The sequence below is a fragment of the Oreochromis niloticus genome, unplaced genomic scaffold (assembly GCF_001858045.2).
Source record: "Oreochromis niloticus isolate F11D_XX unplaced genomic scaffold, O_niloticus_UMD_NMBU tig00007510_pilon, whole genome shotgun sequence".
Lineage (NCBI taxonomy): Eukaryota > Metazoa > Chordata > Actinopteri > Cichliformes > Cichlidae > Oreochromis > Oreochromis niloticus.
Genome location: NW_020328614.1, coordinates 16,640 through 31,518, shown reverse-complemented (window position 1 = coordinate 31,518; position 14,879 = coordinate 16,640). Strand labels below are relative to the sequence as shown.

General features: G+C 39.3%; 1 protein-coding gene across 1 annotated transcript; it reads right to left on the bottom strand.

Moving 5' to 3' along the window:
- Positions 1-6,547: 6,547 nt before the first annotated feature.
- LOC102082790 (uncharacterized) lies at positions 6,548-14,459 on the bottom strand. The gene is made up of 8 exons (XM_019357204.2): positions 13,653-14,459; positions 12,749-12,837; positions 9,460-9,663; positions 8,117-9,159; positions 7,934-8,003; positions 7,355-7,529; positions 7,046-7,211; positions 6,548-6,893 (listed from the first exon to the last, which is right to left on the bottom strand). The coding sequence occupies exons 3-7, from the start codon at positions 9,659-9,661 to the stop codon at positions 7,046-7,048; spliced, it is 1,656 nt and encodes a 551-aa protein (XP_019212749.1). The 5' UTR covers positions 9,662-9,663; positions 12,749-12,837; positions 13,653-14,459; the 3' UTR covers positions 6,548-6,893.
- Between the last annotated feature and the right edge of the window lie 420 nt (positions 14,460-14,879).

The following is a 14,879-nucleotide window of genomic DNA, read 5'->3' as shown; positions in this document are numbered from 1 at the left end:
GCACAAATGCGTTTTACTCATATTCTATCGCGATATTTCATTTTCTTATTATTGCCTAACATTATACCGGTGTTACTGTGATCGGTATAATATGGCCCAGCCCTATTTCTGATCCTGTGTTGTTTCAGCTGTTCAACAAAAACATTCAAGTTACAGTTATTTTATAAACAGGGATTTACAGTGAGATTCATCTTTAATTTGCCTGATTGTTGTTGTTTTTTACTCTAATTAACCCTTCACTGTCTTAAAGTGAAACAGAAAGTCCTCAGACTGTAACAGCAAATCACATTCATCAGAGAAAGCAGAAAGAGGACACATCAACAGTTTGGTCCATTCAGATAAGAAAAGACCAGAGGAAGGCCTGGACGTCCACAGAAGACAGGTGTGGCTCATCCCAGGATCCTTTCATGGTAAAGAAAAAGCCTTCATCACAACATCAGCCAAGTGAGGAAGACTCTCCAGGAGAAGGATTGATCATTACCCAAGTCTTATTTTTCAACTAGGACTGATATTATTGGTGACTGGCTCAGAACCTGACGATATATATTGTTATATTCTATATAAATTATCCACAGTAAACCCATATGAAGGCCCAGTTGAGCAGAAATAACATTAAATCATAATATTACTGTTGCATTCAGAAATGGACTTTTGATTTTTTTTTTTTTCATACTGCCCACCATCATCACACAGCAGAACCAGAATGTTCAACACAGTTTGTTCCAACCACCTCTAAACTGAGCAGCCATAAAACATGCTAAACATGTTTAACATTTATAGTTTAGATCAGACACAATGGATCTATTCTGGTGTTTATATAAAGAACAGAAAAATATGTTATAAGACCATGAGGACAAAAATTAAGACATTATGTTTTCTCAATATTAAGATCAACAAAAAAATAAATTACTTTTAAAAAGTCCGCATGTGACTTCTACTGAAAAATAGTCTGTGATCATCTTTTAGGGCTGTGCGATATGACCGAAATTTCATATCCTGATATAAGACATCGATTGTTCCGATAACGATATAAATCACAAAAATTTTACATTTTCTGAAAATTCTGTGAATCTCGGGTAGCTCGACTTGCATGAAGTGTTTCCAGCTGGGCGTCGTGTACCTGGAGTCAAATGTTTTAACCGATGTATGATACTATACATTTTTAGACAAAGGTTGTAACGACCGCCGTTTTCTTTGTGAGTATTTATTGCGCGGCGTGCTGCAGGGAAAAGCCTGTTCTAATGTTTGAGTCTAAGGTTTATTTTTTAGCAACTGAGGCTCTTTTTTGCTTCTCATCCGTAAATACACTGCATACTCTTTCACGTGATTCAGTTTATTTTGAAAAGCGTCAACAGGATCTTGAGCTTTATTGTGAAAGGTTTATGTGGAAAATAAACAAGCGGACACGCGATGGTGTTACCGTCGTTGTTGCTAACGACAACGCATACAAACAGGCGCTTGTCCATCTGTAGTGTGGTTATATTAAATATAAGAGAAAGAGAGAACTTTAAGAAATTAATATAGCCACTACAGTGACCATCAAAACGGTGAAAAAATATTGCCGTAAACAGTTTATTTTGCGACACCACGAAACAAACGATAGCATAAAATGAAACGATAGATGTTTTTATATCGTCGTCAGATATATATCGTTATATCGAACAGCCCTATCATCTTTAACTGAGTAATTTACTGACAGATGTTAGCTCAATAAGTTTAGTCTAATTCAGTGTTACAGGAACTCTGATGGTAATGTGAGTGATGTTACACTTAAGGAGTTTCCATCCTGTGTGGGAGCAGAGCAGCTATACCAACCAAACATCGTTCAAGAGGTCCAGTCAGAGCTAAATTATGAGCAGCAGCTGTCCTCATAAACACAAAAAAGTCCTGCTGCTGTGACGTCATAAATATCACTGCATCACAATATCTACTCTGGTTAGTAGCTCCGGATAAACACAGATGTGTTCTTACTGCAGTCACATAGCCACACACTGCTGGAAGAATCAACTAAATCTGCCGTGACAAACTCTGTGAGTTTGTCTCACTCTGCGATTCCACCTAAAGCGGCATAGACACTGTAAATATAAAGACCCCAGAATCTTTCCAGCGGCTCTCCGGCTGAGCTCAGACCACATTCAGCGTTTTAGAGAGAATAAAAGCATCTTTATTTCAGTAACAATGCCCAGTACCCAGGACCAAGCTGTCAGCTTACAAAGTGTTCAGACACTAACTGCTCTGCTAGCTAAGCTAACTAAGCAACAGATAATCTGACAGCAGTTACTGTGGAACAGCGGCCGAGTTTAGGACACATTCAGTGTGTTTAGTCTGATTCCCGGATCACACACACTAAGAGTAAATGGCGGACACACTGGGCCTCGTTGGTCCAGCTGTCAGTCCGTTACCGTGAACTATGGAGCGGCAGATTTGTGCTGGAACTAAGCTGCACACAGCTGATGTTAGCCAGGAAAACATTACACACTGACTTTAATACAAACACACAGTTTGTTGTGTGAAGAAATCAAACATGAGCTGAACAAACAGTAAAGTTCCTAAAGACAAACTGTTAAAGGAGGAAACCAAGCAAACTTACAGTTTCTTCACACACCAACAACAAGCTCCACTCCACACTGAGCTACTTCCTGGAAGAAGGCGGGATTCCACCTGAAGCGGCATAGGCATCCGGGGCAGGAGTTACATTTTCACAATAAGAGCACTGCTTCTTCTAACTCGGAGGTTCCCAAAGTGTGGGGCCCGCCCTTAGGGGGGCGCAGAGCCATTTGGGGGGGTATGAAAAGAAAAAAAAAAAGAACGCTTGGACACTGCTAGCATAATGGACAGGTTTTTTGACGGGGCTCCCAGAGAAATGCAAAGCAGAGATGAAGCATCGACAAATGTTTCCAAACCAACCTCCTTCCAAGCCAAAGACTAGAAAATATGGTGAAGCATATCTTCCCTTTGGCTTCACCTGCACAAGTCCCAAGGTAGGTCTCCCCAGCAGAATTGGTTTTCCCTTTGTCGGGAGCAGTGCTGGGCTCTCCAAATCACGGACAAACAGTATCCCACATTCTTGATTTTTAGTTCACAAACACTTGTTGTAATGACTAACTACTCCTGACATTTTGGAGATGTTGATGCTTAGCTCTTTATACAGTAAAGTTACAGCGGGATACAAATAATATCAGGCCGATCCTGCCGTAATTTCCCCTCGGTTCAAATCACGGACAAACAGTATCCCACAGCTGTTTATGTTTTTTAACCTATTTTGCACAGAGATACATTTTTTGAAAAATGTATTGATAGCTATGTTGAATATTATTACACAGGAAAAAAACAACTACACGTAAAAAAAAGGACACCGTGACGCCTCTGCCTTTCTAAATGGAGGCACAGTAACTGCGTGTGTGTATGTAAGTGTGTAAAAACTGAAGATAGTCAGATTAACAGTAACAGTATTTTGTCTCTTTCCGCCAGGGGCGATTTAAGCCCATTTTTGGGGGTGCTTTGATTCATTTTGGGGTGAGCACCCCCAAAATGAATCAAAGCACCCCCAAAGCTTTCTTACTTTTTTGGCAATATTTGCTGTTTTTGTGACACACTACTAAAAATATAAAAAGCATACAGTACTTCGTTGAGACGGAACATTTCAACAACAAAAGTATAGATAACCCCCCCCCCAAAATGGTTTGTTCCAGCTCGCCTCTCCCCTACTCTGAGACGCAGCGGAGCGGAGGTGAGAGAGATATTATACCCCTTATGTCAAACAGAGTGATTTGTGGCCCCAATAACTTATTCATGAGCTCAGGAAGTAAAGGAAGTGATAAAGGAAGTAATAAAAATATGATTTTCATAAAAAAATATGATATTCATAAAAAGTATGATTTTCATAAAATTATGATATTGCTCAAAAAATATGATAGTTCATAGCTCATTGCTTTTTCTTCCCCCCCAAAAAAGAACTAATTGATTATTTAGAAAGTTTTTTATATCAAATAGCATTCTTTTATTTTTAAGCCATTAAAAAAGTTTTTACTTTTTTATGGTTAAAAAACGTCATCTGGTGGTGGGTCAGCACGTGAGTGCACACCGCATGCGCGCCCCCCGCGCCTGTGTGTCTGTGCGCGCGCCTGTCTCGGGACCGTGCTTGTGTCAAAATGTGTTAAACTAGAGTAAAAATGCTTAGTTAAACTTGTGCTTTTGTAACGTTCAATATGGCCAAACATACAGGGTGCATGCCTTGGGGAAAAACTTTATTTCAACTTATATGCATTTGTTTAATCTGAACAAAGAAATTTAAAATCAAACTCAGAGTCACAAAAAACTCTCGCGATCCCCGCGGCTCCCACCCCGATCCTTAGGCACATAAGCAGGCAAAACTCCTTAAAAAACCCTCCGCGTTTTTCTCCAAAACCCTAGAATAACTTCTTAGGGAACAATCCTATACCCAAAACCTTATATTCGATAACAGGGGAAATCCTGAAAAAATCCTTAGTCTTTTTTCTCCAAATCAGCTCTCTACTAGCTCCCTCTCAAATTCAGCGCAAACTCCAAGTTCTCCCCTCTGTCTCAAATTCAGCGCACCGCGACTCCCACCAAACCCCTAGGCAAATAAGCAGCAAAACCTCCTCAAAAACCCTCCGTATTTCTATCCAAAATACGCACAACAAAAAACCCCTAGAAATAACCTGTAGGCAACCTTTCTACCCCCAAACCTTTGGTGCGATAACAGGGGAAACCCTGAAAAAATCTTTAGTCTTTTTTCTCCAAAACCAGCCCTCTCACTAGTTCCGTCTAAAATTCAGCGCAGAGTCTAAGTTCTACCTCGCTCTTACTCGCACCAAACCGCAGCCAAAGCACAGTTTTTTTCCACTGTTACTCTCGCTGTATCTGATAGTGATGGGTCGTTCGCGAACGAAATGGCTCTTAGAGCCGGATCTTTGAAGTGAACGACGCGAGCCGTGGGTTTTTTTCTTTTCTTTCTGTCACCCTCTCTCTCGCACTTTTTTTCCCTGCTTCACTCCTCATGCGAGCCTTGTGCTTTGCGCTGGGCAGAGGGGGGAGGGGCGGTAGTTACAGTCGCAGTAGCAGAAGAACAGAGCGGGAGGGAGAGACAAAGAAAGAGAGCCAGGGACAACAACGTCACATTAAAAAGGTATAGTAATCATCCACAACTATTTTCAGTTGCGGATGACAAAGGATTCAGAAAGTTTATGCATGCAGGCCCATATGACAGAGAATATGCATCTACTTTTTCATATCTTAATTTATATTTAATTGTGCTGTGGTTTGCAGTGTTTTGTGTTGTTTCATTTTAAATTTGTTTAAAAGGAAAAGCTGAAAATTTAAATAGTTAAAAGTTGAACAGTGACTAGTTGGTTTTTGTATTATATGATTTATTTATTACATTTTATGTGGAGTGACTAAATAAAAGTATATTTACGGTGGCCCCTAGAGACAAAGCAGCACATACAAACTTAAAAACAGTACAAACCCTGAAGCACGTACATACTCCAAAACACGTAAAAACTCAGAAGCACGTAAAAACTCCAAAACACATAAAAACTCAGGCTACATCCACACATACCGGGGTATTTTTGAAAACGGAAATTTCTAAAAATGCCTGTCAGGGTGGATATTTTCGAAAACTCCGTTTTTGCATTTACGCGTGGATGAGGAAAACGGAGAAAACGCAGCGTCAAAGATGTGCGCCTTTTTTGACGTCACACTGTGCGCCACGTTTTGTTTCGGTGAAATGAATTTCTACAATACTGTTAATTGTACTCTCTGCAGTGTTTAAATGCTTACATATACACACACACACAGTTACTGTCCCTCCACACATACGACTCTGTTCTGCTTCTATGCCCCATCTTTGTTTACTATTTCCCACCGAGGCTTCTAGACTTCTGATTGGCCAACATTTCTACACGTTTAGGAATATATCGGCACCTGTTGCTTTGGCATGTTCCTAGCAGCGTTTTCCTTCATTTCTACATTTACATGTGGACGGGATTATTTTTTAAAACAAAAACGGAAAATCTCTGTTTTCAAAAATACCCTTGTACGTGTGGACGTAGCCTCAGAAGCACGTAAAAACTCCAAAACATGTACAAAAGACAACAGAAGTGCTCCAGAATGCTAGGCGCAGTGTTGAGCTTTTGTTACCTAGAGGATACACTGTTAGACATTTTATTGTATTTTTACAGCAACTTACTGGCAACACTATTGCCAGTAAGTTACTGTAATTACTGATCTACAGTATCTTTACTGTTATGATGTTTTACAGTTCAACCACTTTACTGTAAACATATATTACAGTATAACAGCTTTACTGTAAACGTGGTTTACAGTTAGAAAGACTTACCGTGATTAAGTTTTATAGTATCACTGTACTGCAAATGTGGTTTATGGTATAACACTGTAATTGTGTACAGTATAATTTGTTTAGACTGTAATTGTTTTACAGCATATAAAATAATATTAACATTCATATTCAATATAAGAACATTTACAAAAAACAATATAATTCAATAAAGTAGTCTCAGAATAGTGAATTAAACCAACATTTATTGTTGATAAAAAAAATTTTAACAAGAAAAACATTTTTCGACTGAATAAAAACAATGTCAATAACCAAAATAAATAGAAGCGTATATGAAAACTACACAGTCCTTCACCTTTCTGTGTCTGATTTTTTTTAAGGAAAACAGTTTTTCATTCCACTAAAAACAGGACAAACCCACCAGCATGAACATTAAATAAACTATTACAATTATAAAACAAAAATCATTTACAAAATGTAATAATTATCAGTGGGTCCCAGGAAATAGAATGTGAAATGGGATTTAGATTTCCGTTACCAGGATGGTCAGGTTCAGCGTAGTCTTCATCACCACCTGTCAAAGACACATCATCAATATTCATGTTTGCTCAGGTTATTCACTTGTTCACATCTGTCTGAGATCATTCATACTGTTGTATGGATGTGTGTGCAGTATGTATATAATTATCAGCTATGTAAAAGATATTATCATTTCTGTATTCTTACCTAGTTGGAAGTCCTCCATTCAAACTCAGAGAGCCGCTGGAGGAAGGTGGTGATCCGAGGGCTGACGCTTGTAACCTTCCTCTTTACGACACGACCTGTCTTGCGGCTTGTACCAAGTTTTGCAGGGCATTTTGTTCCCATGTCTGGATTGATCCTCACAAAGAACCTTTTAATGGAAAAAGGCTGCTTTAATTTCAAAATTAAAACATACATTACAGCAATCACCTATATGTTTCTGCAACTGTAGTCAAGCTATCACATATATTTCATTCTTAAATGGTCTAAGCTTTAATGGTGTAAAGTATTTACCTCTGTATCATCTCCAGTGTGATGGACGCTGACTCCTGATACTCAAGGTTGAAAACGTAGTATGACGCAAAGAAGACAGCAAGGGTGCTGGCAAAGTCATGCATCTGCTCAGGCTCATAAAATACCTTGCCCTCCAAACTGATCATCCAGCGGCTTGCAGACATGAAATTATTCCCTAAAAACAGACAAGAGTCCAATAAGACAATGTGCTCACCCTTACAAATAAGGTTTCCACAAGAATGCTGGATAGCAGGCCTCACACTGTACAAAAATAGAATCCACACGGTTTGCTGCTATTTCTCTTATTATTTATTATGTAATGAAAATTATGATCAATTACAGGAAAAAAACTGCCTAATGTTTTGGCATTTTGGCCTGTGCTGAAAAGTTAGGCTGTTTTTTCCTGTTGGTCATTGTGTATAATAAATAATAAGAGAAACAGCAGCAAACTATTCTATTTTTTATACAATATAAAACAGACAAACCCCTGTTAAGTAAGTTGTTGTGGGTACAAATACCACAATAATTACCTAGATTTTTTACAAAAATATTATAAGAGGATTGAAACTATTTACTTACCAAGCGCTATTACCCTTGGTGTGATGGGTAAGGTCATCTCTCTCTCAACAGACATCTTGGTGGAAAAAGCCTTTAAAACACAAAAGGAAATGATTTGAATGATGATACCCAAAATCATTGAAATATTTTTCCTTTATGTTCACAGTATTGAGAGTGCATGTGTAAAATTTTAAATATAATTACATCAGCCAAGATGAAGATTGAGTCCTCTTTTTCTTGGAAGTACTTCATCAGAAGAAGGATGGCTGCTGTGGCGATCTGGTTGTGGTTCAGCTTTGCACTGTCGCACTCACGTAGCAGATGTTCAATCTCCTTGTTCCACTGAAGTCTCTGGCTTTGAAAGAAGTTCAAAATTCTCCTTCCTTTCGTAAGAAGGGCTTCACTGAGACGTGTATCTACCTCAATATCTGTGAGTGTGTGGAAGTGAGTGCAGAGGCCTCTTTTAGTAAAAAGAAATGGCCAGTGCTCTTGAACCTCACATAAGGTGGGGGCAGGCCAAGAATTAAGCATGTGCCTCTGGTAAATATAAGTCAAAGACATATAAGTATTTACATCTGTTGTTTCAATTGCTTGAGGACCTGCTGATCTGAAGACAGTTGACATAGTCTGTCTTTTTGTCTCCAAAGTTTCAGTCGTTTCTCCTTCTGGTAGGGTTGTGGGTTGCCAGTTGATGCAACCATAGCTATCAAGTTCAGATCTCGCCCTTTTGATGGCAACATCACCCTCATTGTTTTCCCTGGTAGACCTTTTCCTTGGCTGCCGGATTCTGCTGCTGACATTGTCTCTATTTACATGTTCAACTCTTGTTTTAAGCTGTTTGAGTAGGGAATAATAACCACAGCCTAATTGCTCACCTTCTGCAGTCTTATCTGCAAAGGTAGCGGGATACTTAGATACAATAGCTCTAGCTACCTCCCCACAAGCAGCTCTGTTAGGGTTGGGGCAGTGTACTCTCATTTCTTCTACAACAGTCCTAATCATTATTCTCCTGTCTTCTGGGTGAGCCATTCCACCAGATGCCAAGGCCTGTGAAAGTCTTGTTGGCATCTTCTCCCAGGGAACTGAAAAATTGCTGATCCAGGAGGTGTTGCTTACATTTGGTTGTGTGGAAGGGAGTTGACCTGATGCTTGTGCAGAACAGAGTGAATTAGCCTGTAGTGGCACTTGCACAGTTGTTGAGCAGGTGGTTTCAGGTTCCTTTGGGTTGTTTGAAGAGCCAGACTCCACTTGGTCGTCGATATTCACACACACACATAAACACAGCAGAACAATTTCACATTAACTATGTACAGATGGGTTTTTTGGAGTATTTATTGAGTAATACTCTTATATGAGACACAAAAGCAAGAGTGTTGGAGAAATAATACCAATGGCAATGAAAGCTAGTTTTAGTTTTGAAAGCTAGATTTTTTATGAACTATGAATTGAAAAATAAAGTACAATTTCAAAATAACTCTCAAAATAACTAATTTACAACTATTTTCAAGATAGGTCTGCAACCATTTATGACATTAATGCATTCTCACCTTTTCTGAATACTTGAACAAGTCTTCGACTTTGAATTGGTGTCAAGAAAGGCTTGATATCATCAGGCTCAACAAACAGGAGATCTTCTCTGTTTCTGACACCAATAATGTCTGTCAGGTGCTCAATAACTGCCCTCTTTGTCTCTTCATGCAGGTCAGGTAATGCCAGGTTAATTTCATGACGTAGGCTGCCACTGTCCATATCTGCAATGAATTAAGAGGATGATACTGAATGATGCAAAGATACAACGGTTAAACCTGAAGCGATATACACTGGCAGAGGGTAGTAATCAAACAAACTGTCTGCTTGAACACATATGAATCTTTTCTCAGAATTGTGTAGACAGTGAAGTCCAAGGTTGATCAGTATCACAGATTGAAGGATGTCCAAAACAAAGTGTACTTGTTTGTGACTGATGAGGATCACTGAGATTTTTCCAAAGATGTGGCCACATTCATCATGACCCATCGCAACAACAAGCCCTTTGCAATATTTTGTTCCTTTGTAAACTACTGCTGATACCTCTGACGTAGTTTCTTTCATCAAGCCAGCTGTCCTGACAGACTCCTGAATTAGACCATTGTACAACTGCTCATCATATTCACTAGTTTCACCAACTGCTTGAACTGCTGGAGCAAACAATGGTCCACTGCTGAGGTACGCCTGAAGCAGCTGGTGCCTTTCTGCCAGTGTTTTACAAAGGTGAACAAAGTTGTGCAGTTTCCGGGCGCATTCCTTGAAATACGAATGCTTACTCTCAAACCGGAGAGTCCACAAACGAATAAGAGGCCCAAAGTGCAAAAAGAGGTCACTATAGTGCAGTAAATAGTGATGCTTGGGCTTGAGTGGGTGATTAGGGAAAATTGTGTGTCTTAAATGAACATACTCCTCAGTTATTATCTTAAGGTATGCAATCTGGTCATGATGGATCTTGGGAGCACATATGAGCTCAACCATTTCCTTGAGCTGTAGATACAGTTGCCAGACCTGACTGTCCTCAGGATTTTTTATCCTGTCACCAACCAACAATGGAAACAGTCGCAACAGACACCAGTTCTGTGTTGCAGAACCAGAAAGTTTTTTGCCACACTCCTTAACCTCACATGGTTTACTGAGACTATCATTCCCTGAGTATTTAAACTGTGTGATCGACCTGTTTAGTTGTGCATAAGTGAAATGCTTTTCCTGTTTCACTAAATGACTGATGTACAATGCCAAGTCATCAGAGACTACACCTTCAAATAAATCATGACCCAAACATGGGGGAAGCCCAGTGCAGACATGAAAATATTTCAGAGAACTGAAAGGTGAGTCAAACTTTACCCCCTGTACCATGTCTTGGTCAGTGGTGGATAGCTGTTGTACACTCTCCTTGTGACCAGTGATGCTTCTTTTTGGACCAAGCTTTAGTGGTGTCTTTTCAAAGTCTCTCCTTTCAATCAAGCAGTATCTACAAAAATGCGTACTACAACTGAAGTTTTCAGTGAAACCACCTAAGCAGTGTGAACCAAGATTATCTCCACAAATGGAAATCAAGGCCGCTTTGAGGGTATTTCCATCATCTGTCTCAATCCCTGTATCTTCTAGATCTTTAAGGTCTGTGATAATACTTGAGAAAACTTTCTCCTGACCAAATGTCTTGAAGTCCCTTTCTCTGCACAGCATCACCAACTGCATGGGATCAACTGAAGAGCGATTGTGTGGCTGGACCTCACCTAGACTCATGTAAACCCCCAAAACTTTATGTTTTTTCTTCCCTGACCCAAGAGGATTCACAACCTCAAATCCATCCTGGTAAAGGATGATGGACAATGAAGAAGGATTGTCTTTTAACAGAGCATTTTCTTTTACGTTTCTTCCATCTGCCACATCCTCTACAACCATGTTGGAAGAGGTATGATTTTTGGATTGGTGATATTGTTCTTTAACACTTGACTGTCTAAGGAGGGATTTTAATGTCTCTTTGATGGAAATGTACTGGCAAAAGCATTCCTTTCCAGCAGCATCACTTCCCAGATAAATCTGGGTGGGTTCAACATAGTCAAAATACTGCTTGTAAAATGTTCTCCTTGTTTTGTCAGATCTGAGTATTCCTTTGTTGTATATTGTGAAGACATCCTCTTTAGAGAGATTTTGAATAATCGTTTCTATCTCAGTTTGTGGTATGTCTAGCTCAGAAAGCTTGCCCTTCAACTTGTCAAAAACATCTGACATAGAAGTGCTATGGACATGCTGAAATCCATCAAGAATACACTGTATTGTGCTCGCTGGCAACAGCATCTTGGCTTGCATTTTCAGGTAGAAAAGAGCCAAATTATGTAAAAATGTCTCTTCTTGATTATCACACTCCTCTAGATGATCACATGGAGTTTGAGTCAGATTCTCCTCAGAAGGCTGAGTACAGTCTATATTTTCGGGGAGAGTTGACACCTGAGTTGTTATCACCGGCTTATGTTTCCTGGATAAATGTGTGGCAAAAGATGAGCGCACTCTGAAATGTTTGTGGCAGTCATCGTAAGGACAGACAACTTTCTTGCCATCTTTAATATGAAATCTCAAGTGAGTGCATAATGCTGAAATATTCTCTGCCACATAGAAACACGCCTCAACTCCACAAGCAAGATTTCCTTTAAAATGGGTGTGTTTAGTCTGAGCCCTGCGATAGCGGTGGCTCCTGTGCATATGGGATCTGAATGCAGAAAATGTTCGATAGGAAGAAGGACATTGCTCTATTCCACATGTGAATCGATAATTAGCTGTGTGCTGATGTTTCTTCATATGATAACAAAATTGTCTTAATTCTGAACTACAAACACCACAAAATTTACACCTGTACATGGCTGCATGTGTGTGAATTTGACTTAACTTTTAATTTGCAAAGAGCATGGCAACAACACAACAGTGACTGAAAAACATCTCAATCTATTATCTGTTTGTTCTATTATTAAAGAAGGGATCTACATTTCTTGGGTTGTATCAAAAAATGGGAAAAAGTTAAAAGAAAAACTATCTATAGATCAATGTTATTAACTTAAACCATGCAGACCCTGAAACACTGGAGGACGTTAAACCCCTTAACAATGGCACTGCAACTAACTGCGACTAATTTACAGACCACTACACTGTCTTGCTTTTTAAATGGAACCTATGAAACAATAAACCACAGTTGAGATTAGAGCAGGCTAACCTGCACGAGAAACTTCAAAACTGGGTTAGATTGTTTTAGCAGTCTTTAAATTTCCAAAAAAATGTTGTCTAACTTTATTCTCACTAAATATGTCTTTTTACCTGCTGTTTTGTCTTGTCTCTCAAAGAACTGAGGCTACATCACACTGTCAGCGCGGCCAGCAAGGGCAGGAGGACAGCAATGCACCACACTGGGCGGGAAAAGACAGAGAGACAATTGTTAATTTAATGTTGCATTTATTTAACCCTTGAAAAATATATTTACATAAGTAAATAAAAGAAAAAAAAAAAAAAGCACACAACCCATCTTTTCCAGAATAATTCAACTAATTGCTCTTTTGACTAACCTAACACAGAGGTTACATGGTTTTCCTATGAAAAAGAAAAGAAAAAAAACATGCTCCCCTTCCCACTTAAAAAAATAATAAATATTAAACTTAGGTTGGAGTTCCTCGCGCGACCAACCTAATGTTATATTAACTTTTTAATGTTGTGTACTGCAGCTCACACAAAATTAAATAAAGCAGGCTAACCTACATGAGCAAGCTCAAAACTGGATAAGATTGTTTTAGCAGTCTCTAAATTTCGAAAAAAAGAGTTGTCTTTCTTTATTCTCATTAAATGTGTATTTTTACCTGCTGCTTTGTCTTTCAAAGAGCTGAAGCTAAATGTGCCACTGTTAGCGTGGCCAGCTTCTCAATAGTCATAGAACAGAAGCGCAGGTGGACAATGCACCACACTCGGCGGGAAAAAGACAAAGACTGTCGTTGCGCCTGTGTTCCTCGTCCCTCCCCGTGGAAAATATATATCTAAATATATATTTAAATAAGAAAAGAAAAAAAAAACACACACAACCTATTTTTTCCAGAATAATTCAGCTAATGTGCTATTTCGACCAAGCTAACACCGAGTTTAAGCCCCCCCTCCCCCACACACACACAAAAAATATATATGCTCTTAAAAATTAATAAACGAGTATGTTAGGTAGGAGAGTCGTTTGCATTACCTTATGACGTCCCGTTCGCTGTTTCCACACAGAGGTCCAACAATAACGAGGTGCAAAATCTTTTGTCCTCTCGAGCATATCCTAACGAAGAGCTAACAAAGTTAGCCTGTCTTTCCTCTCCTGTCAATCACTGGATCACAGGTCATGTCAGTCAGGATATGGAGTGGTGGTTGGTAGAGGTACGTGGGCGGGGCCAGCATGCATTCAGTGTGTGTTTCACTAAGTTGGGTTGACTAGTTCCCAGAAGAGTTCTGTACATGTTGCACGTTCAGTAAATGAGCAATTCAGTTACTGCTCGACTGAGAAGCCTCCGCCAAATTATTACAATATTCTCCACTGACTGAAGTTCGCCTTTCTGCGTCTTTTTTAAATAACTTTATTCACTACTTGTCACAAGTACAAAATTACACAAAAAAACAGACAGCAGCAACAGCCTAAGTGAAATCCAACAACAGAATAGTGGCAAGTACAAAAATTAATAAAAGGAAGTGTGAATCTTGTTCAGGGTTCAAGAGTTAAAATGTAATGCACTATTGCAACCAACCACTGAAAGAGTAAAAATACACAAACAGTATGATGAACCATTCAAATCACATAATACAGTAGCACTACTGCTAATGTTTTAACGGTAGGTATAACTACTACCGCAATTTTAAAAAATACAGTAAGTTACTGTAAATAACCTTAATATACCCATAATGCATAGCAAATTACAGTAATTAACTGTAGAAATGTTTTCAGGTAAGTTACTGGGCATTTTGTGGTATTTTACTGTGAAAAATACAGCAAAGGTTAACAGTGTACACAAGCCTGTCAGGGCTCTGTGTGCAGGCGGATGGAGAGGTGGATCCAATCGCAGGACTCAGACACTGAATAGTAACTTAAACCTCAGCTTTATTGCTGGCACGAAAACAAAACATAAACTGAGCAATGGTAGTGAAAACTGAAATACTGAAACACTGACACGGAAACACACAGGCATAGTCTGATGGTACGACGCAACACCGGGCATGGGAAAACACAGGGCTTATATACACAGGGTGGTAATGAGGGAATCCGCAACAGGAGGGAGACACAGCTGGGGAGGATCAGGGCTAACGAGACGGGGGAACCAAGCTGCATACACTAACCTAAGACAAAGACCTTCACAATAAAACAGGAACATGAAACACTACTCAAAGACACGAACTCAGAGTGACAGACAGAAAATGACACATGGAACTGAAC

Coding starts and splice junctions, on each gene's coding strand:
- LOC102082790 (XM_019357204.2), bottom strand. CDS start 9,661: ATGGACAGTGGCAGCCTACGTCATGAAATTAACCTGGCATTACCTGAC. Junction 9,160..9,459: donor TGTTCAAGTATTCAGAAAAG/GTGAGAATGCAT, acceptor TCGACGACCAAG/TGGAGTCTGGCTCTTCAAAC. Junction 7,530..7,933: donor ACCAAGGGTAATAGCGCTTG/GTAAGTAAATAG, acceptor GTCTGTTTTTAG/GGAATAATTTCATGTCTGCA.